Genomic DNA, 24,774 nt, shown 5'->3' with positions numbered 1-24,774 from the left:
ATAATGAGAACTTCTATCTACTATTATAGGATACCTGAAATAACTCTCCTTGGAAAAAGTGAGCCTGAAAAATAAGGTCCCATAATAATAATTTTAAGCAAATCTTATTAAGAATTGTTCATTTTGTATCTAGCAAGTAGTATGGAGTGAATGATCAGCATGTTTGTCTTGAAAACGCACACAGCTCCCAGAAATGATTTGACTTTCCAAAAATGAATAAGCCTTAATTTTATAGCATGGCAAACCCTTAGTTTTCATTCTTACCTACAGGACCAGGTTCTCCTGGAAGGCCAGGGTTCCCAGGAGGACCACTAATACCTTTTGGTCCAGGAAGGCCTGGGGTTCCTAGAGTAAAGAGCTCAATTTAATGATAAACAAAAACTGCATTGCTTTGAGAGCTACAATTCAAAGTTACAATTTAGAATGTTAGCATAGAAAGAGTAAAGAATAGCAAGAAAACCCCCAAACATACTGGTGTTTGCTTGATGATTTAAGAATAATTTTAAGTTTTATATTGATTTATTCAGAGGCTGGCATTATTATATATTCATAATAAAAATAATTACCATCATATTATACTTGTAGAGTTAACTGGTAGGATTCTATTGTATGGACATACCAAAATTTTAAAAATCCATTCGTGTACTGTTGAACATTTGGGTTGTTGTCAGGTTTTAGTTATTATGAACACTATTCTATTTATGGAAACCTGGTCTACTTAGCTATTATGAGTAATGCTTCTATAAATATCTCTGCACTGGTATTTTTGTAGACACAAGTCTTAATTTATCTTTGGATAAATACTTAGATGGGGTGAAACTGCTGAGTCAGAGAATAGTTATATGCTCTGATTTATAAACAAACAACAATATTTGGGAATTCCAGCTGCTCCAGGTTCTTATATAACATATACTGATCCAATTGTTTTAATAATAGCCATTCTGGGCAGAAATGTAATGCTACTTCATTATGGTTTTAATTTGCATTTCTCATATTGATCACTTTTGCATGTGTTTATTGGACATTCATCTTATCTTCTTTTGTGAAATATCTGCTCCAAGTTTTCCTCATTTAAAAAAAATGGACTGCATGTCTTATTATTGAGTTGCAGAAGTTCTTTATATATCTCAGACATTAGTTATTTATGAGATATATGTTTTGTAAGTATTTTCTCCTAATGTGTAGCTTCCCTATTCATTTTTTAATTGTGTCTTTTGATGATCAGAAGTAAAGAAGAACTCAGTTTCTTTAAAATAAAAAAAACAGTGTGGGGCAATCGGACATTTGTATGAAAAAAAAATTAACCTTGATCCCTAATCACATGATAAAACTCTTTTTATTCAAGACAGACTATAAACTTAAATATCAAACCTTAAACACTGAAAGCTATAGAAAAAATTAGAATAGTTCCATAAACCTGAGTAGGCAAATATTTCTTAAATAAGATACAAAAAGCACTAACCATGAAAGAATATAAGAAATTAGACTTTAAAATGGAGAAGGAAATGGCAATCCACTCCAGTATTCTTGCCTGGAGAATCCCATGGACAGAGGAGCCTGTCTACAGTCCATGGGGTTGCAAAGAGTCAGACATAACTAACTGACTAAACAACAAGAAGACTTAAAAAAAAGAAATTGGATTTTATTAAAATTAACATCACATAACAGCATTAAGAGTGAAAGGCAAATTTGCGACAGAATCTATTTGTAATACATGTATCTGACAAAGAACTCATATCCAGAATATATAAAGAACTGCTCTGAATCAATACCAAAAAAAAGGCAAACAACTCATTAAATAAGAGCAAAAAGACTTAGAGCAGGCTCTTCATAAAAATGCTACCCAAATGGCCAATAAGTATATGAAAAGGTGTTTAATATTATTGTTCATTAGGAAAATGTAAGTTTAAACTTCATTGGGATACTTCTATATACTGACCAAAATTGCTAAAATTAAAAAGACTGACAATATCAAATGAGGTAAGGATACAGACAAATGGACACTTCGCAATACAAAGTACTAACCACTATATGATCATGGCAAGCCACCAGGAACTACCCGTAGACATTCATACATTGCAGGTGGGACTCTAAGGTATAAAACCACTTTGGAAAACTAACACCATCTACTAAACTTAAATGTACACCTACTTTATGATTCAGTAATTCTATCACATAAAGTTTTGTGTGAGAGAAATGAGTATGTAGGTCCCCAAAAAACATGTTAAAGAATATTAATAGCATCTTTTTTCTTCATAGTTCCAAACTGGAAACAACCCAGAAGTCCATCAAGAAGAGAATAGGTAATTGATTATGGTTTATTTCTTCAATGGAATATTATGGAGCAATGATTAAAAAACCAAACTGCTGACAGGCAACAAGATAACTTTATCTTATATACATAATGATGAGTGAAAGAAGCTAGACACAAAGATATATACTGTATGATCCCATTAATGTGAATTTCAAAAACAGGTAAAGTTAATTGGCAGTGATAGAAGTTATAGTAGTAGTTACCTGGGAGAGGGAGATTCACTGTGAAGGGGAATAGGTAAATTTCATGGGGTAAGAGAATTGTTTTACACTTTGATATGTGTGGTGGGTACATGAATATATATATATATATGTGTAAATATTCATCTATTTTCTTGTACATTTTACTGTATCTAGGCTATACTTTAATAAAAAGGTTAAGGAAAAGATAATCAAAGACCCACTCCATCTGTGCCACAGTGCAATCCAAAAATCAAACAAAAATAAACACAAACATAAACAGAGCAGATACTTTATCAAGTTCAGATCACCTACTTGATTATAGTGCTAAGACCCTTTGCTTGCACAACTCAGTCCTTATCATTTGAATAAACTGTATAATTGTTCTACCAACAGCTACCGACTGTGTGCCTGAGGACACACTCTAAGAGAATCAGCAGCAGGCTACAGAACGGTAGTGTACATTACCACCTACAAAAATAGTAAGGCCTCTTAACTGACTTGTGGCTAGCAGTTAGACTCAAAAATGCTCCACCAGTCTCTCTGCCCACAGGATATTGTGCTGCTGAATTGGTAATGCCCATTTTCATTTTCTATGGAAAGAAATGTGGGCAAAAAAAGAAAAGTAAAAGAGATAGTTCAAGATTGCATTGCTGGTCAGTATCTGAGAAATAGAACAGAGGTCTGTCAACTAAGACGTTGCTTTATGACACAGATTAGAGTAAATAAGGAAGGAAAGAAAGAAGCATTTAAGAAAAGTAGTATTACCAGGGAATCCAGGAAGGCCTGGTTGTCCTTTTGCTCCAGGGGTCCCCGGTAATCCAGGCAAACCAGTTTCTCCCATAGAACCTTTGGTACCAGGGTTCCCTGGGTATCCAGGCAGACCAGGTTCACCCTAAAAATATGAATAAGAAGATAAAACCGAAGTCTCTACATGATTTGGATTATATAACAACATAAAATTATTCATAGAGCTTTTACTGGATGTCAGGTATTCTGTTAAGTGCTTTACATAAATTGCTTCATTTAATCATCAAAACAGCCCTTTGAGTTAGGCTTTATCATCTCTATTCAGAAATGTGAAGATTGAAATCTTAGAGAAACTCAAGTGCCTAAGGTCTCTGGTAAGTAGCAGAACTGGGATTTGAACCAAGGTCTGTCAGATTCCAGATCTCATGCTATTCCCATGAAACGTGGATGCATTATTCTCTTTAATACTAACAACTCTATAAAAAAGATACTATTATCCCCATTTTACAGTGATATAGCTAATAAGTGGCGGAATCCGAATTTGGGTCCAGGTAGCTTGATTTCAAAACCTGTGTTCATCATCCCTAGCATGCTACATTGAAATTAATTGCTTACAATAAGCATGCCACATAATAACCACAGTAGGTTCTATTGTAAAAGAAAAATTTCATCTTCACATGAAGAGGTCTATGAATTCTTCACTAGACATCTCAAATCCCCATTTTGTCCATGAAAACTTCCAGGATAAAGACAGCTAACCCTAAAAATTAGGGTGGGTTCTTATTCCATTATGTTTATAATGGTTTCACATATGCATGTCTTAACTCTTCAACTACACTGAAAACTTCTTTGTGGTCAGAGAGAATTCATATATAGCTACTTTTGCTCAACAAATATTTGCATTGTTTTCTTCTAATAAAGCCTTAGAAGAATTCATACCCATTTTCACAATTAAAACAATTTTTCCCAATAACAATGAGAATATATATGATAATACTAAATCTACCACAGTGTTCCCTGCTCTGCTCATGAGGACTGTGACCTGTCCAACAAAGTATTCAACATCACCTACTGAATATTTCCTTCTTCATTTAGTGCTTCTGCTTGTCTAGGGGCATAAGATCATCTATTTGTGACTCAAATGTTTCCACATTATGTTAAAAGCTTTTTAAATAAATGACTTTTCTCCTTACATCCTATTTTTTAAAAAGTTAACAATCTCGCATTTGGAATATATGTATTTTTGTCTGAACACTTATAAATCAAACATGTGGCACACTTTTACACACATAATAGGTATACAATTAAAATTTGGATTGAACTGGTTCCATCTTGGGTATTTACACAAAAAGCTTCGAATAAAGTATCATAATTCTTGTTATTCATGAACCAATGATAGTTATATATCAAAATTAAAAAATAAGAAGAAAATAACATTATCCTGCTAGTGGTAAACATACAAGGCAGTAGACAAACTTTTGATTATTTATAATGAAGTATGTTAAATTCTACAAAAAACCCCATATTGCAGTTTCAACCACTACTTGTTTCCTAATACAGTTCTTCTTACCACTCTATGGCTTACTCCTTCAAAACAACTAAATTGTAAAAAAGAAAGGAAATATTTCACTAAAACTTCTGAAAAGGACTAAAATTTTCTTGCTTAAGTTTCATCTAAGCTTTTATTATTTATACACTTGCAGAAAAAATAATGAGTTTCAAAAAAATATATGCAAGATGGGAAAAAGAAGAGAGCACTCAGAAAATCAACAAACTGACCAAGAATCCTGTAAATCATTCTGAGAAGGGAAAATTCTAGTCTATGTAATATTCTCAGCAAAAGCTAGGCATGACTTCAGTTCAGTTAGTTCAGTTGCTCACTCGTGTCCAACTCTTTGCAACCCCATGAACTGCAGCACACCAGGCCTCCCTGTCCATCACCAACTCCCGGAGTTTACTCAAACTCACGTCCATCGAGTCGGTGATGCCATCCAGCCATCTCATCCTCTGTCGTCCCCTTCTCCTCCTGCCTCCAATCCCTCCCAGCATCAGAGTCTTTTCCAATGAGTCAACTCTTTGCATGAGATGGCCAAAGTATTGGAGTTTCAGCGTTAGCATCATTCCTTCCAATGAATACCCAGGACTGATCTCCTTTAGAATGGACTGGTTGGATCTCCTTGCAGTCCAAGGGACTCTCAAGAGTCTTCTCCAACACCACAGTTCAAAAGCATCAATTCTTCGGCACTCAGCTTTCTTCACAGTCCAACTCTCACATCCATACATGACCACTGGAAAAACCATAGCCTTGACTAGATGAACCTTTGTTGGCAAAGCAATGTCTCTGCTTTTGAATATGCTATCTAGGTTGGTCATAACTTTCCTTCCAAGGAGTAAGCATCTTTTAATTTCATGGCTGCAGTCACCATCTGCAGTGATTTTGGAGCCCCCAAAAATAAAGTCTGACACTGTTTCCCCTGTTTCCCCATCTATTTGCCATGAAGTGATGGGACTGGATGCCATGATCTTCATTTTCTGAATGTTGAGCTTTAAGCCAACTTTTTCACTCTCCTCTTTTACTTTCATCAAGAGGCTTTTTAGTTCCTCTTCACTTTCTGCCATAAGGGTAGTGTCATCTGCATATCTGAGGTTCTTGATATTTCTCCCAGCAATCTTGATTCCAGCTTGTGCTTCTTCCAGCCCAGCATTTCTCTTGATGTACTCTGCATATAAGTTAAATAAGCAGGGTGCCAATATACAGCCTTGACATACTCCTTTTCCTATTTGGAACCAGTCTCTTGTTCCATGTCCAGTTCTAACTGTTGCTTCCTGACCTGCATATAGGTTTCTCAAGAGGCAGGTCAGGTGGTCTGGTATTCCCATCTCTTTCAGAATTTTCCACAGTTTATTGTGATCCACACAGTCAAAGTCTTTGGCATAGTCAATAAAGCAGAAGTAGATGTTTTTCTGGAACTCTCTTGCTTTTTCGATGATCCAGCAGATGTTGGCAATTTGATCTCTGGTTCCTCTGTCTTTTCTAAAACCAGCTTGAACATCTGGAAGTTCACAGTTCACATATTGCTGAAGCCAGGCTTAGAGAATTTTGAGCATTACTTTACTAGCTTGTGAGATGAAGGCATGACTTAAATATACTTAAACCATAAGTATCTACATTTATTCTAATATCAAGCTTTGATATAATTCTTCTAAAATTTAGATATAATTGACATATTACTTTCAGGTGTACAACATAATGATTCAGTATTCATATATATTATGAAATGATCATCATGGTAAGTTAATACTAATCACTTTTGTTCTTGTGATGAAAAGTTTTAAACAATTTTGAATATACAGTATAGAATTGTAACTATAATCACCATACTGTATATTATATGCCCATCACTTACTTAGTTTATTGCTAGAAGTTTGTACTTGTTAACCCCTTTCATCTATTTCACCCACCTCCACCCACCCCTGCCTCTAGCAACCACCAATATATTCTCTGTACCCATGAACTTGGTTTTTGTTTATTTGGTTTTATATTCCACGTATAAATGATATCATATGGTATTTGTCTTTGACTTATTTCATTTAGGATAATACCCTCAAGGTTCATCTAAGTTATCACAAATAGCAAGATTTCATTCTTTTTTATACGCTACTTCTTTATCCATTCATCTGCCGGTGGACATTTAGGTTGCTTCCACAGCGTGGCTATTGCAAATAATACTGCAATGAACAGAGGAGTGCAAATATCTTTTCCAGTTATTCTCTGGATAAATACCCAGAAGGGGCGCTGCTGGATCACATGGTGTGGTTCTATCTTTAACTTTACGAGGAACCCTGGTAGTGTTTACCATAGTGGCTGCACGCATTTACAGTCCCACCAACAGGAGGCAAGGGTTCCTTTTCTCCACATCTTTGCCAGCACTTGTTTTTTTTTTTTTGATAATAATCATTCAAAAAGGTATGAGGTGAGATCTCATTATGACTTTGATTTGCATTTTCCTGATGATTAGTGATACTGAGAACCTTTACATGTACTTGTTGGCCATATGTATGCCTTTTTAGAAAAAATGTCTGTTCAGATTCTCTGCTCATTATTTAATCAGGTTGGTTTTTTGTTATTGAGTTATTTGAGTTCTTTATATATTTTGGATACTAACCTCTAATCAGATGTATGACTTGGAAATTTTTTTCCCATTTAGTAGCTTGTCTTTTCATTTTGTTGATTTCCTTTCCTGTGCAGAACTATTTTAGTTTGATGTAATCCCACTAATTTATTTCTTCTTGTTTTTGTTGCCTCCGCTTTGGTGTCCAGTTAAAAAGCTCATGGCTAAGACCAGTGTCAAGGAGTTTACTATGTGTGTTTTCTTTTAGTTTTATGGTCTCAGGTCTTATGTTCAAATCTTTGATCTATTTTGAGTTGATTTTTGTGTATGATGTAAGATAATGCTCCAGTTTCTTCCTTTTTTTTTGCATGTGGCTGTCCAATTCTCCCAACACCATTTATTGAAGAGACTGTCCCTTCTCCACTCTATAATCTTGGCTTCTCTAAGTTAATTGACCATACATGCCTGGGTCTATTTCTGGGACACCTATTCTGCCCCATTGATCTATGCATCCATTTTGTGTGAATTCCATACTGCTTATTTTATTTCAGCTCAGACAACGTTCTTTCCCTCTTACTCTCCCAAAGGAAGAGAACAATCATCAGTGACTAATGGCAGTTGCAGGAGCAACACCAACAGCTGGCTTCATATTCAGGAGAGACTGCTGTGCCTCCTCCTTGTGGTTTTGGGTAGTCCACACATTCAGAGAAACTTCTCTAGTAACAAACGACAGAAATGATCCCTGAAAGTATAGTTTTCATCCTGTTTTGATTACTATAGGTTTGAAATATAGTCTCAAATCAGGGAGTATGATGCCTCCAGTTTTGTACATTTCTATTGCTTTGGCTATTTTGGGGGCTTCCCACATAGCTCAGTCAGTAAAGAATCTGCCTGCAATGCTGGAGACCTGGGTTCGATTCCTGGGTTGGGAAGATCCCCTGGAAAAGGAAATGGCAACCCACCCCAGTATTCTTGCCTGGAGAATCCCATGGACAGAGAAGCCTGGCAGGCTACAGTCCATGGGGTTGCAAGAGTTGGACATGACTTAATGCTATCTTTGGCTATTTTGGGGTCTTTTATGATTCCATACAAATTTTAGGATTATTTGTTCTATTTTGTGAAAAATGTCATTGGAATTTTATAGGGATTGCCGTGAATCTATAGATTGCTTTGGTAGAATGAACATTTTAACAATATTATTTTTTCCAATCCATAAGCATGGAATATCTTTACTTTTGTTTGTGTCTTCTTCAATTTTTTCATCAATGTCTTACAGTTTTCAGTGGATAGGTCCCTTTGTTAAATTTATCCCTAGATCTTTTATTCTTTTTAATGCAGTGATAAATGGAATTGTTTTCTTAAGTTTTCTTTCTGCTAATTTGATTAGTGTATAGAAACACAACAGATTCTTAAAATATTTATTTGGCGTCCTACAAATTGAATTTGTTTATTCTGATAGTTTTTTGTTTTTTAAATATATAATATGTAACTTGCAAATAGGAACAGTTTTACTTCTTCCTTTTCTATTTGATTGCTTTTTACTTCTTTTCCTAGCCTAATTGCTCTGGCTAGGACTTCCAATGCTATGTTGAATAAAAGCGCAAGGGTGGGCATCCTTGCTTGTTCCTAATCTTAGAGGAAAAGTTCTCAAGTTTTCACCACTGAGAATGATGCTGCTGCTGCTGCTGCTGCTGCTACTAAGTCACTTCAGTCGTGTCCGACTCTGTGTGACCCCACAGACGGCAGCCCACCAGGCTCCCCCGTCCCTGGGATTCTCCAGGCAAGAACACTGGAGTGGGTTGCCATTTCCTTCTCCAATGCATGAAAGTGAAAAGTGAAAGTGAAGTCGCTCAGTCGTGTCCAAATCTTAGCAACCCTATGAACTGCGGCCCACCAGGGTCCTCCGTCCATGGGATTTTCCAGGCAAGAGTACTGGAGTGTGGTGCCATTGCCTTCTCCAGAGAATGATGCTAGTTGTGGGCTTATCTTGTATGACCTTTATTATGCTGAGGTATGTTCACTATATGTCTACTTTGCCTTTTTTTTTTTTTAAATATGTGGGTGTTGCATTTTTTCAAATGCTTTTCTGCATCTATTGTGAGGATCATATGATTTTTATCCTTCATTTTGTTAACGTAGTGTATCATATTGCTTGATCTACAGAAGTTGAGCCATCCTTGTGACTCTGGAATAAATTCCTCTCAATAATGGTGTATGATCCTTTTAATGCATTGGAGTTTGGTTTACTAATATTTTATTGAGGATTTTTTCATCTATGTTTACTAGTGTAATTTTCTCTTTTGTGGCTTTTCCTTGTGTGATTTTGGTATCAGGGTAATGCTGGCTTCATAAAATTAATTTGGAAATGTTCCTTTGTCCTCTAATTTTTGGGAAGAGTTTGAGAAGGATTGGTATTAATTCGTCTTTAAACTTTTGGTAGAACTCGCCAATGACACTATCTGGTTCTAGACTTTTGTTTGTTGGGAGCTTTCATATAACTGAAAATGGAATATATATCACCCCTGATGAGTCAAATTTAACATTGTGAAACTAACAAATACAGTAGCACTATAAGACTAGAAAGCCATTTTTTAAAACTTTTAACTGGAGGATAATTACTTTTCATATTGTGTTGGTTTCTGCCATACATCAACATGAATCAGCCATAGGTATAATACATATGTCCCCTCCCTCTTGAACCTCCCTCCCACACCATCCTTCTCCTCACAGAGCACCCGATTCGAGCTCCCTGTGTACTATAGCAAATTCCCACTGCCTATCTGTTTTACATATGGTAATGTATATGTTTCCATGCTACTCTCTCAATTAATCCCACCATGTCCTCCCACTGTGTCCACAAGTCTGTTTTCTATGTCTGCATCTCCACTGCTGCTCTGTAAATAGGCTTATCAATACCATCTTACTAGATTTCATATATATGCATCAATATACGATATTTATTTTTCTCTTACTGACTTACTTCACTCTGGATAACAGGCTCTAGGTTCATCTACCTCATTAGAACTGACTCAAATGTGTGTTTTTTTATGGCTAATATTCCATTGTATATATGTACCACAACTTTTTCATCCATTCATCTGTCAATGGACATCTAGGTTTTTTCCATGCCCGAGCTATTGTAAATAGTGTTGCAATGAACACTGGAGTACATGTGTCTCTTTCAATTATAGTTTTCTCAGGGTATATGCCCAGTGAGTGTGATTTGTTGGGTCATGTGGTTCTATTCTTAGGTTTTTTTTTGTTATGGAAATCTCCATACTGTTCTCCATAGTAGCTGTATCATTTTACATTCCCACCAACAGTGCAAGAGGGTTCCCTTTTCTCCACACCCTCTCCAGCACTTATTGTTTGTAGATTTTTTGATGATGGCCGTTCTGACTGGTGTGAGGTGACACTTCATTGTAGTTTTGATTTGTATTTCTCTAATAATGAGCAGTGCTGCGCATCTTTTCTAGTGTTTTTTTAGCCATCTGTATGTCTTCTTTGGAGAAATGTCTGTTTAGGTCTTCTGCTCATTTTTTGATTGGGTTGTTTTACTGATGTTGAGCTGTATGAGCTGCTTATATATTCTGGAGATTAATCCTTTGTCAGTTGTTTCAATTGCAATTATTTTCTCCCATTCTGAGGGTTGTCTTTTAATCTTGTTTGCTGTTTCCTTTGCTGTGCAAAAGCTTTTAAGTTTAATTAAGTCCCATTGGTTTATTTTTATTTCCATTACTCTAGGAGGTGGGTAAAAGAGGATCTTGCTGTGATGTATGTCATAGAGTGTACTGCCTGTTTTCCTCTAAGAGCTTTATAGTTTCTGGCCTTACATTTAAGTCTTTAATCTAATTTGAGTTTATTTTTGTATATGATGTTAGGAAGTGATCTAGTTTCATTCTTTTACATGTTGTTGCCCAGTTTTCCCAGCACCACTTACTGAAGAGGGTGTACAGATGGAGAGATACACCATGTTCTTGGAATGGAAGAATCAATATTGTGATGATGAATGTACTAACCAAGTAATCTACAGATTCAATGCAATCCCTATCAAACTAACAATGGTATTTTTCACAGAACTAAAACAAAAAAAATTCAAAGTTTGTATGCAAACACAAAAGACCCCAAAGAGTCAAAGCAATCTTGAGAAAGAAAAAATGGAGCTGGAGGAAGCAACTTTCCTGACTTCAGATTGTACCACAAAGCTACAGTCCTCAAAACAGTATGGTACTGGCACAAAAACAGAAATATAGACCAATGGAAGAAGAAAGAAAGCCCAGAGATAAACTCACACAACAATGGGTACCTTATCTTTGACAAAGGAGGCAAGAACATACAATAGAATGCTTTTTAACAAGCCTGAAACTAGAACTGCTTTCAAGATCACTGTGTGGTATAACAGGCAGTCCATGTAGAAATACTTGTCAGGTTGATAACTTTTTTTGCTTTTAAAATTCAAATTGGTAAACTAAGAGCATTTAGATCATAGTCATTCTCTACTATCTCTTAATAACAGGATCTCCCTTCCATTCCATGCAATAACTTAAGACTTGGAATAAAATATCATGCTGATCCCAATACACAAAATAGAAGACATCAAAGTTGGTGAAATAGCTAATACTCTTTGTTATTGTGTTCCATTGTAATATTGAAGAAGCACTGCCAGTAAGGGAAAAAAAATAGGATAAGCTGAAAATATTTGATGAGAAAGAATAAAAACCATACTTTGTTTTATGGCAAGAAGAGTATTACAATAATAGTCCAATCATTTGGAAGCTGTGGTTCCCACATAATTATTAAAATTTTACAGTTAAATTTATATTTGCAGATTAAAGATACGATGAACCAAGCCATACATAAGTTCTTCTTTAGTTAGGAAATATTAATGATAGGGATACTAAAGAGTGAATGCAGAGATACTCGTAGTTAACATTTTACTAAATGATGTAGCAAAGGCAGTATAAAATAATATCTTCAAGTCTGCATGCTACTTACCTCTCCCAGGTAGTGAAATTTTAAGCTAATAGGGACAAATTGATAAATAATGGCTCAAAGTTGCTTGAGTAGGCCAAAATATGGTACACGGGATTCAAAGTACATGTTAAGGTGATGAATTTAGAGAAAAGGTGATCAACTTAGAGAAAAATATTATGAACTACGTTTGTAACATAATAGGCCCCATGGTATCCTTCACCACCCAAGGAAGCTAAAATCTTTAGTAACTATAGGTCTATTCAGAAAAATCTATTCTTTATCATGCAGCCTTGGTAAATTGTATGTTTTTAGGAATTTGTCTGTTTCAAAGTTATCCAATTTGCTATTGTACACTTGTTCACAGTACTCTCTTTTTTATTTCTGTAAATTTAGTGGTGATGTGCCCTCTTTCATTTCTAATTTTAAGTATGTGAGTCCTCTCTCTCTTAGCCAGTCTAGCTGAATGTTTTTCAATTGTGTTTATCTTTTTGAAAGAACAACCTCTTGGTTTTATTCATTTTCTCTATTCTTTTTAATCTCTACTCTATTTATTGTTGCTTTAATCTTTATGATTTCCTTCCTTCTACCAGTTTTGGGGTTGAGTTTGTTCTTTTTCTAGTTCCTGAAGGTGTAATGCTAAATTCTGATTTAGGATCTTTCTTCTTTAATGCAAGCATTTACACTATAAATTTCCTTGTTAACATTACTTTTGCTGGCTCGTATAAGTTTTGGAATTTTGTGTTTTCATTTGTCTCAAGATGTTTTCTAATTTCACTTGTGTCCTCATCTTTGCCCCACTGGTTGTTAAGAGTATGTCCTTTAATTTCTACATATTTGTGAATTTTCCAGCTTTCCTTTTGCTGTTTACAATCTAATGTAATTAGAAAAGGATCTTTGTATGGTTCCAATGTTTTAAAATTTATTAAGACTTATTTTGTGGCCTAATGTATGCTCTGTTCTGAAGAATGTTTCTTGTGCACTTGAAAAAAGCTGTATACTCTGATGTTGTGAGATGGCCTGTTCTGATGATAGCCATTCTGGCTGGTGTGAAGTGATATCTCACTGTAGTTTTGATTTGCATTTCTCTAATAACTGGGGTGGCATGTTCTGTATAAGCCTGTTAGGCCTGATTGACTTTGCCCATTTAAAAATTGGTCTACTTTCTTATTGAATTAGAGTTTTCTAAAAAATAAATTCTGGATACAAATCTCTTGTCTGATATATCATTTGCAAATATTTTCTCCCTTTCTCTGGGTTGTCTTTTCACTTTTTGACATTATCATTTGCAGCATAATATTTTAATGTGGTTCAATTTATTTCTTTTTCTTTGTTTGCTTGTGTGTTTGGTGCCATGTTTAAGATATAATTATCCTAACCCAAGGTCATAGGATATGTTTTCTTCTAAGATTTTCTGCTTGTCAAAAAAATCTATCTAGGATTATAACAAGAATTGTTCTGTCTATAGTATGATTGGATTTTAAGAAGGAGTAATGGGAGCTAGAAACATTATGCCACATTAAAAGAATATAGTCATTAAATATAAAAGTTATAGAAATCTTAGATACTATCTAGTCCACCTCTCTCATCTCACAAAGATTATGTATAGAATACTTTATAAAGTGTTTTTTAATCTAGTTGAAACCTCACAATATCTCTGTGTAATAGGTTATATAATTCTTCTTTCTATTTTACTGACAAAGTAATGAAGATAGAAAAGAATTAAGTGACTTACAAGGTCATTCAGACAGACTCAGGACTCAAGCTTCTGCCTATTAATTCTCTGTCCAGGGTTTTCAGTGTACTTATATTAATTATACTTTTTGACTAACAAGGACACTCTCTTATAAAGTGTGTCATTTGTAAAACAAAGTACCATCTGACCTTTTACCACTTTATCCTTACTTCTTAACAACTCACTAATTACAGAATTTTTTTTCTATGCTTGACATCTCCTGATCATACTATCATGTTCCTGAGACTTTTATTCTACTCTTCTTTTACAGTAATAGGCAGGAAGTCCTCATTTTGCTCAATAGTATGGGACTACAAAAATGAAAATGTAAGATGAAACCATGTAACAAGATTTTAAAAAATCAATGGGAAAAACATGATTCTATGACCTTTAAAAGTTTTTCTCATAACATTAAAATCCTCTTCACATCAGTTACATATATAAAGACAGTCAAGTTCATATGTTGATCATTTAGTCTTCACTAGCTTTCTTGGCTGCACATCTGAAGTCTCTAAAATGGTGGCAATGTAAACATTTCTTTGGTTGGCTATTTCATCTCTAATTACATCTACATTAGATATAAATTTCACTTCCAGTGTTATTACCTTTCCTTTTTTAAACTGCAGTTTCATCACTGTTGATCAGTTTTCTCTTTGATTATTCACTTTTGTTAAATTTCAAGTTGGTTTGTCAATGAGAGACAGAGGCAACACACCTACATTGCTTTGCTGTCAATGCATGATGGGAAAACAGATTCACAGTGACTAATTACTGACAGAATTTGAAAGAAGTGAAATGACTGCTCACTGATCATGATGCACAGTAGTTCTTTACATAATGGTTTAGGGACTGAAGACTAATATATCATGGTGACTTAAACCTGATCTGTATTGTTGTGGACTGATGTCATTTAACTAATTTGTGGTAACAAATTTGGCATGTCAGACTGTACAAAGCAAAGACTGCCTGCATCTATTAGAACTGAGTGTAAGATCTTATTTTTTAAATGTGTCATCATTTTAAGATAAAATAATACCATCTTAAAGAAACAACAGAATACTTCAAATACATGACTTCCTGGTTTTATCAACTCTGCAAGTATCCAAGCTTAGTGTAGAATTTGCTTATTGAAATACATTTGTAGGCTGCATAGAAAAACTAAGAGTTAGCATCTTACTTAGAGAGTTGAATACATTGTGGACACTGGCTAACTGAAACATGTTTTTCTGCTGAATTTATTATAATTTCAGAGATGATTTGTTATGGTCATTTTGGTTCCATTATATGGATGCTAAAATTCGCTCAGTCTAGAAAAAATATGGATAAACATATCTATAAAATTTTTAAATGAAATTTAAAATCAATGAGTAAAGAATGGAGTTTGTAACAAATGGTTTTAAGTTATACGGATAATTTATTTGGGAAAAATATATAGTTCCTCACCTCACACAACATATAGAAAAGAAAAATTTAAGCTCTATACTGCTAATCTGTAATTAATAAGCAGAAATTTCTCTTGATTACTTCTTGCAATAAGTTGACTAGGCAATCAAAATATAGCCTTTTGCATACTATTAACAAGAAATTATCTTAAAAATATTATTCAGTGAATTCTTATCTCAGTGAGAGCTTTCACTAATTCCACAATTACTTTTCTAATACTCTCAAGTTTTGTGTTGTAACTGAATGATTGAACATCACTGCTGCTGCTGCTGCTAAGTCGCTTCAGTCGTGTCTGACTCTGTGTGACCTCATAGACGGCAGCCCACCAGGCTCCACTGCCCCTGGGATTCTTCAGGCAAGAACACTGGAGTGGGTTGCCATTTCCTTCTCCAAGTGAAAAGTGAAAGTGAAGTCACTCAGTCATGTCTGACTCTCAGGGATCCCATGGACTGCAGCCTACCAGGCTGCTCCATCCATGGAATTTTCCAGGCAAGAGTACTGGAGTGGGGTGCCATCGCCTTCTCCATTATGAGACAAACAATTCACTGTGAGAAGACACTTGCAATGTATATAATAGACAATGGACGCATCTTGGTTAGTTATAAAATACTTCTGCAAATAGGAATTACTACCCTTTTACATGGAATTAAGCAGTTATCAAATATTTGAAAGTTCAGTGATTCTTAAACAAGTTCTAAATTTGATCCCTTGAGAAATAACACCAAAGTTTTCACAGTGACTAGCGGCATAGAGGGATATGTAGAACTGTTTCGGAGAACCACTTCATACATGCATTTAAGAATACTATTTCACTTTAATTAATTTTATAAGTTACTTTGCTTGTAAGCCTCTTCAAGTTAGTTGATAATAATATTAGGACAAAGACCAACAACTCCATCACTAAAAGGGAAAGGAAAACCAAAACTAGGCAGAAATATGCCTTTCAGTTATTGAAACATACTCAAAGAGCAAGATAGAGAGAAAATAAAGAAATCAGAAAGATCCCCCTTCTTTGGATTGGCTGCAAACTCTAAAACAAATCTCCTGTGTTCCCCATCCTGAACCCTCCTCCCTCCTCCCTCCCCATATTTGGCAAAACTAATACAATATTGTAAAGTTTAAAAATAAAATAAAATTAAAAAAAAAAAACAAATCTCCTTACAATATAAAAGAGAAAGGATGAATTTCTTGCCCAGAGATTCATGTCACACTATAATATATCACACTATAGTTTAAGGAAGAATTAGGAGCAAGCACAGTGTTAAAGAAAAATCATATCTGCTCAGGCATATACCTGAGTAGGATTACCTTTGCGCCAGGAAGACCTGGAAGACCAATGCCTGAAATACCAGGATCACCTTTTTCTCCTTTCTGTCCAGGTAGTCCTGGGGAGCCAGGTTGTCCAGGAACTCCAGGAGGTCCGAAAGACCCTTTTGGACCCTGTGGGCCTGTTAAAAACACATAACATGCAATCTTTTACAAAATATTGTATAGAACATATATAATGCACATGACCACACAAAAAGATTTTTAAAAAGAATTTCACAAAGTCTGATTTATATAATAAAGAGCTTTATAATCAGAATTGTATAAAAGCCTATTTTTAAAGGAAGTTTAAGTGAAAGGGAGTATGTGTTCATGCTAAGTCGCTTCAGTCATGTCAGTCTCTTTGTGACCCTATGGTCTGTAGCCTGCCAGGTTCTTGTGTCCATGGGATTCTCCAGGCAAGAATACTGGAGTGGGTTGAAAGGGGGTATAGTTGGAGAAAAAAATGTAAGTTTGTGAATTCTTTCTAAAGTTCTGTCTCTTAATTCCCACTTCAAATACTCGTGTAATGAGAGAGCTCTACCCACTGACTACTTTAGTTATCACCTCAGTTTGACTCTGTCAACAACAGTTTCTTTTCTGATAACAAAGATAGTCAACCATCTTCCATTAATGGAACTAAATATCTGGGAGATTTTCATCACTCACCTGGAAAACCCATATCACCCATGTTTCCTTTCAGTCCAGGAGGTCCTGTAAGTCCTGGCATTCCAGGGAGACCAGGGTTACCCTTGGGACCTAGAAAAGTCAAATTGTTTAAAATTAAGACAAGTCAGCAACATTATGGTTGCTTGGTTTCCTGGAATGGGTCGTAATTAAAATGAAATCATGAGGCTGAATGGACCAAATCTTAATATATGATAAAGTTCTACAGATCTAACTGGACATAAGATAGGCAAAAATTATCAAGAAATCTCCTTAGGAACATATTACAATATAATCACAGCAATAGAGGGCTCCCAATACACATTTATTTAAAAATGCAAGAATCTTGTGTCTTGCCCTAAAACTACTCCAATTAACTGGTCTTATTTGTTGTACACATATAACTATCACCAGGACATCTTGTTTCTTGCCCTAAAACTATTCCAAACACTTGAAGTCTTATCTGTCATATGTATATAATTACCTTACCATATTTATCACAGATAAATCCAATTTAAAGAGAGTCTTTTAAAAAGATTCAGAAGCTTTCCCATTGAAAGCCTTATCATGTGCAACCAGAAGAGGAAAGTGGTAACCTGTCATGATACATACACCTTTGGCACATTAAGCCAGGGTTAGGTAAGAGTTGATGGAGATGTACTGGACTATCTTCCCCCAACAGTCATGGCTACTGTGTTCAGTCATGGCTGCTGTGTTTGCATTCTTCCCAGAGCTTAGATACTTCAGTTCTGTGGTGTCACCTAGGTATTTTCCAAGGATCACAATGTTGCCTTCAACATTATTTGCTTTTATTTTTTCTTTCACACTGTCTTCTCACTTGGGAAAGAATGCAAAGTATATGAAAGATAGATACGGAGATAATTCTTCCAACTACATTAAGATAATATAGTATACAGTTCAGAGCAGAATAACTGATCTAAAGGGCTCTTAGGAGGATGGTAACCAGCCACTCTTTATTGTTTAGGGGTCCAACCAAAAAAAAAAAATGGTTTAAGCAGCAGCAATAAAAAGTTTTATTAGAAATTAAAAAATCCACATTTATTGTAAGAGTGATTAATGCTATAAAACATTACCAATGAAGGTTGTGAAATTCTTACTCCTAGAAACTTTTAAAACTAGAAATGGTAGTCATCTGTTTTACATGGTTTAATGATTAACTTGTCTGAAGGTTAAAAAAATGAAAAGGGTGAATTCTTTAGGCTCCTAACAGATAACTGTCTAATTTACATATGCTACAATGTATATAAATAAAATATAGCACCTTACTTGGATGTACTTCTGATTCTGTGTATATTCTGAGGCCACAAAAAAGAAGAAATTGAGTAAAGAAAAATATCCTACAAGTCTTTTCTGTTGACATTTGTGCCAATGGCAACATTTTTGTTAAGGGGAGGTCCATATCTCAGTTGCTTCAATTATCACTACACATGATAAATACATGATTACTTTGTTCCAGGGTCAGGATCAGCCACCAACTGCTACAGGTGGTTTATCATACTTACCTGCTAGTCCTGGCAATCCAGGTTGTCCACTCAGTCCAGGTTGCCCTGGGTCTCCAGGCAAACCCTGGTAACCTTTTGGCCCTGCAACTCCAGGAATACCTTCCAAGGATGAGTATAAGAAAGACAAGTTAGGCTGGTATTATTAATCATTAAATCCATTTGGCAAAGCAAGCTATCCATACTCTGAAATATGAATGAAATATAGGAACCAGTGATATTCTGATATAGTATGAACCAATAGCACTGGACTCATTAAAATCTCCCACTTTTTAATGTAGCTACCATTAAGAACTTCGGAGCACTCAATAATTAAGCCACTTTCCTCTTTGGGCCTCAGTTTCTTACACTGTAAAATGAAGGAATTGGGGCAGGCTGTCTCTGCATTATCTCTTAGATTCTATAACTATCTTTTATAACCTTATATCAAGGCAAATACAGTTTACTGACACTATTTTGCAGAAGGTATAATGGAAAGAGAAGCTTTGCAAGAAGTAAATCAAGAAATATAACTCATTTTAACAATAATACAAAATTAGGTGGCCTTGCCTCTTTCATGATTATATACAAAATTACAGTAATGTCTTAAAGTTCTTGTTTGAGGAGAAATCTCACCAAGCCCTGCTCACAGGGAAACTTATAACATCTATGTACACACACACACACACACACACACCTGCACACACACTCACACACATACATGGACTGACAATAGTAATGGTTTCAACACAGAAAGAGCCACAAACCTTACCTCAATCTGCAAATAAACATAGTTTAAAAATTCTACGTTGTTTGAAAGGATATTCTATGCAGATTGGATTGTGTTTTATTTATTGATTTGTGCTTATTCATATTTTTCTCCTGGTGGTTCAGCTGCTCAAGAATCCGCCTGTAATGTGGAGGACCTAAGTTCGATCCCTGAGTAGGGAAGACCCCCTGGAGAAAAGAACGGCTACCCACTCCAGTATTCTGGCCTGAAGAATCCCATGGACTATCCATGGGATTGCAAAGAGTCAGACACAACTGAGCGACTTTTACTTCATGTATTTTCTGATGCTTTGTTATGAATATGTTATAGTTTTATAAAAAGAATAAAGGATTTTTATTTTAAAAATCTGTTATTCTTCATATCTCATTTGCTTCTAAAAAAATAACTGTAATAATACAATTGTTCCCTAGACCTACTTTCAGCAACCTTCCCCAGGGGTGAGTTTGGCTGTTCTTAGTCCAATATTTGTTTATTCTTCTAGGTTAGAATAACAGTGAACTGTACTTAAAAATCAAGTATGATATGGGTATCAAAAATCTGCAGGACAACAGTGTACCACTCATCCTCATTTGGTTTTTAAGAAAAAGAATTTAAAGGGCCAGGAAATTTTCCAAACACTGAAATCTGTTTTCCAAGTAATTCTGTTTATTTATCCATTTTCTCTTGATCATATTCTATACACTACTTTCTGGAAGGCTTGAAAGTGACTGTTTATTTTAAAGTCTCATAGTTTGTGATAGATAAACTACAAAGTAAATAGTCAAGCAAAAGTTGATCAGTGAAACAGTATAAATCAGTGAAAACTAACTTACATTACCAAAATTTGATATACCTAATTGCCTTAATCCTGGATTACAAGTCACTTTCCATGCTAATAAAAATTAAACTTCATACACACCAGGAGAAAAATTCAAATAAATGCATTCACTCACCTGGTAGTCCAGGGTCCCCTTTCTCTCCTTTTGAGCCCAGCAGATCTGGATCCATTGGCCCAGGAAGGCCTGGAAGGCCAGGCTCTCCTTTACTACCTTTCTCTCCTGCAGGGCCAGGAAGTCCTGGCTGACCCTGCAAACCATCATCACCTAAAACCAACATGTGTGGGGAAGACACAGCAGATCAGGTTCATCCATCCAGGATTAATGCATATAAAGATTATTCACATGTTACACAGTTGGGTAGGCTACTGACCACCCAAAACACTCATGCACCTTATTTATTGTTTACAAATAACTCGAGCTCACTTTTACACTCAAACAACAATCTCTCTCCTGGTGTTCTCTGACAAATACAGACTGTAAAAAAAAATTTAAATTCCTGTATGTTGTTATTTTGAGTTAATGCTTATCATATTTCATAGTATTCAACTAAGCATGCCATCAAACTGAAAACAGGAACTACTTAAATGCCATGTCACCTAGAAACAAAATACAAGTAAAGCATTGCTCATTTTTAAGTAGTCAAATAAAAGTATTCTGCATTGATGTAAAGCAAAATTTTTAATTTTCTTTCTTTCATAAATCTGCCTGCAAACCCTGAATATTACCTTTGAGACCAGGAACACCACTCCTGCCAGGAATTCCCAAAGGTCCTGGTGGGCCTGGAGGTCCCATCATACCGATTTCACCTTTGGCACCTTTAAAAATATCAATAGGTACCTTTTTACCTTTCTTTGACCTTGGAAAGATAAAAGATCAGTTTAAAGATGTCAACTAGAAAACTACTGAGTTAGAGGGAAGGTACTATAAGGTTTCCCCCTTTCCAACTATTGTAATCTTAGTGACCATTACTGTCTATATCACTGTGGTAGTTAGTCTCTAAATATGGTCCCCAAATGAACTGCACTTCCCAGTACACACAGCTCTGTGTACCCTTCTCCCCTTGAATTTGGGATGACTCTATGCCTTAACATTGACTATGTGTCCCTGTATAACTCCCAAAGCTAGATGATAAGAATTCTTGCAGCTTCCACCTGGGGCTCTTAGAACACTCAATTTCAGTTTTGGGGATTCTCTCTTTTGGAAACCCACTGCCCTGGAAAAAGAGCAACTACCCTGATACTAGCAAATGTGAGGTACTTCTGTGGATAATGAGATACCATGTGAAGAAGCCAATGAACACTCAGGTGTCACAGTAGTGCCACGTTGGAAGTAGATCCTTCATCCCAACCACTCCAGCTGGAACCATGTGGATCAGAGATAAACAACCCTGTCTAAGTCATCCAATAATTCCTGACTCACAAAATCTTGAGCAAAATTAAAAGGCTGCTTTAAATCATCAAATTTTGGGGTCATTTGTTACACAGCAATATATAGCTGGAGCTCTCAAAGAGAAAAAGTGCAATGCAAATAGCAAAGTGAGTTTCCCACAATCAGAGACATTTAATACATTTCCTTAAAGGATAGTGTCTATAGAGAAAAGTACAAGAGAATAATACATCAGAGTCATATTAGTTCTAATTTCTGGAATCCAAAAGCAGGGAAGGCTAAAAAGTTACCTGGAAAGCCAGAGGCACCTGCTTTTCCTGGGAGCCCTGGTGATCCTGGGGGTCCCATAGGACCTGGTGCTCCAGGGATCCCTGGGCTGCCTCTCTCACCAGGAGGTCCTGAAACATCAAATCCAGGAGGCCCTGGATCCCCCTTCTCTCCTGGTAGTCCATGCAAGCCTAGTTAATACAAACCAATATTAAAAAGTATTGAAGCAGTTTTAAGAGATGTATCTGGTTATTTTTCTAGCAAACAGGTAATAGAATCCTGTATATAACAAACCTAACAGTGAGTTAGGGATACTTTTGTTATCATGCACAGAATATAATCTAATAATAAAACTTTAGGATTTTCAAGTATATTTCCCTAAGAATGGACTTCTGAAATTATTTCTCAAAAAAGACCAATCTTTTCTTAATTGCTACAATCATGTACTATTTTTAATAAAATGTAATAAAAAATACCAAAAAACTGAAATAAAAAAGACATAAAAATTCAATCCTATATGGTGGTTATTATCGTCAAATAATATATTAATACAGTTATACAGTCAAATGCTTACTCTCAATTTCTTCTAATTCCAGTGCAGTAACAAACAGTCTGTGATTTGATACTGATCCACTGCCCACACTTGGATTTCCACTTTTCTAAGGTATTATGAATTATTAAGATACATTTCTATAATCCATAAAAAATTAATTACTAAATAAGTCAGTTATATGGGCCCTCTTGACTTTAGTTTGGCTTTGTTTTAACGTGTTGTTTTAATAACACATTACTAGTAGTTTTTGTTGTTAACTTTTGTTTCTCAGTAATTCAGCCAGGATTTTATAGAAAAATTATGATATGCAAAAATACACTCCAGAAAACAAGGTACTTAAAATATGTTTAGTGAATATGTTTAGTGAAAGGAATTACACTACAAATATAGTACAAGTTCCCACACCAACACCTATCAGCTATGTGACTTCTTAAGTCACTTAAAGTTATTGGTCTTCTTCTGGTAAATGGGGATGTGCCATAATGGACTGAAAGCTAGGGGTGAAACAGGTGACCATTCCAAGCATTTCTTCAACAATATGACCAGTTTTACTGTTGAAGATTCACAAGCAATTATTGTTATAAGAGAACAAGATGGCTGGTATTTTAAGACCTGTTTGGTGTCATTTTACCAGCATGCCTTTAAACTGATAAAATTCACTTTGAAGATTAGAGATTTCCATTTAGTTGGCACAGTAGTGATGATTCCAATGCTGCCATTTCATAGTAAAAAATACTATTAAAGGGGAGAGATATTTTATATTTATGAAATATGATGAGATACCTGATAATGTACACAATTATAGCTCTACATGGATCACTGTTTATTGTTATATTACAGCCCAAGTAGTTTTTAATAGCTGAGTTTTCAAGGTAACTATTTTGTCCTTTTAAATATTCTCTAAGAGAGCAGTTCTACAAAATAATTAAAAGACTTCAATGTGGATAAATCTTGCTGCTTTCCAAGTTTAAAGCTTGAAGATATGGCTTTTGGAAAAAAAAAAAAAACAGATGAATAAGGTAGGAGGATCTAATGTAATAACATGGTGACTATCACTAATAACATTATTGCGTAATTACAATTTGCTAATATAGTAGAACTTAAGGGTTCTCACACACACAAATCAGTAAATATGTAAAGGTGATGGATGTGAGAACTTGATTGCGAAGATTCTTTCACAATGTATACATATATCAAGTCATCACATTGTACATTTGAAATATACTACAATTGTCTATGTCTTTTATACCTCAATAAAGCTCAAAAAATAAATCAAAGGAAAAATAAATATCCTATTTACAGCTTCTCAGAACTGTTTTCATGTGCTATCTTTTGCACCTTTTATGATGATGCTATTATATTTGGATGATTTTTTTTCTACTATTTGTTCTAATATAATAAATTTTCAATATTAAAAAAGAAAAATATGGCTTTGAGTGAGAACTACAATACCTGGTAGACCTGAAGTTCAAGAGGCAGGAAGTTACAGTTCAGAGCAAGATGAACCACCCAAGCAGAAGCAAGTTACAAAAAGATTAATTAGGTTAGGAAACAAAACTAACCATGTAAAGATTAGAACAAAAAAAGTCTACAAATAGAATGTATTAGATATTGATTCACTACTAACATATTAGTAATGAGTAAAGAAACTTGTTTTAGGCATTTGCTCAGATGCTCATAAACCTATACTATAAATATGTTTGCCAATAGAATAAAATATTTACTTCAGAAAAATACTTTTTGATGAAGATCAGCAGTACACTCTTGTTTATTTCTGATCTTTATACTGCTTTGAATGATCATTTCGGAATTTAAGCTCTTAAAGGTTAGTTAAATATAAAATTAAACTTGATTTTGTACTCTAACAGGTTAGGTTGTTGTTTAGTCCCCAAGTCATGTCCGGTTTCTTGCGACCCCATGGACTGCAGTCCGCCAGGCTCTTCTGTCCATAGGATTTCCCAGGCAAGAATACTGGAGTGGGTTGCC

General features: G+C 35.2%; 1 protein-coding gene and 1 non-coding gene across 2 annotated transcripts in view; both read right to left on the bottom strand.

Annotated features, from left to right (window-relative positions):
- COL4A5 (collagen type IV alpha 5 chain) overlaps nt 1–24,774 on the bottom strand; it is a 251,096-nt gene that overhangs the window by 27,269 nt on the left and 199,053 nt on the right. The window contains exons 31-38 of the mRNA XM_002699862.6: nt 22,259–22,426; nt 21,308–21,397; nt 20,697–20,846; nt 18,999–19,097; nt 17,479–17,568; nt 16,813–16,952; nt 3,262–3,388; nt 265–345 (exon numbers count right to left, since the gene is read on the bottom strand). Of these exons, the coding sequence (XP_002699908.1) occupies nt 265–345; nt 3,262–3,388; nt 16,813–16,952; nt 17,479–17,568; nt 18,999–19,097; nt 20,697–20,846; nt 21,308–21,397; nt 22,259–22,426 (945 nt within the window). The remainder of the gene's footprint in view (nt 1–264; nt 346–3,261; nt 3,389–16,812; nt 16,953–17,478; nt 17,569–18,998; nt 19,098–20,696; nt 20,847–21,307; nt 21,398–22,258; nt 22,427–24,774) is intronic.
- LOC112445280 (small nucleolar RNA U3) lies at nt 7,903–8,113 on the bottom strand. Its single transcript, XR_003033641.1, has one exon. It is a non-coding gene; the product is annotated as a small nucleolar RNA U3 (small nucleolar RNA).

This window comes from Bos taurus, chromosome X (genome assembly GCF_002263795.3).
Source record: "Bos taurus isolate L1 Dominette 01449 registration number 42190680 breed Hereford chromosome X, ARS-UCD2.0, whole genome shotgun sequence".
NCBI lineage: Eukaryota > Metazoa > Chordata > Mammalia > Artiodactyla > Bovidae > Bos > Bos taurus.
The sequence above is the reverse complement of the archived record's forward strand: the minus strand, read 5'-3'. Positions and strand labels throughout refer to the sequence as shown.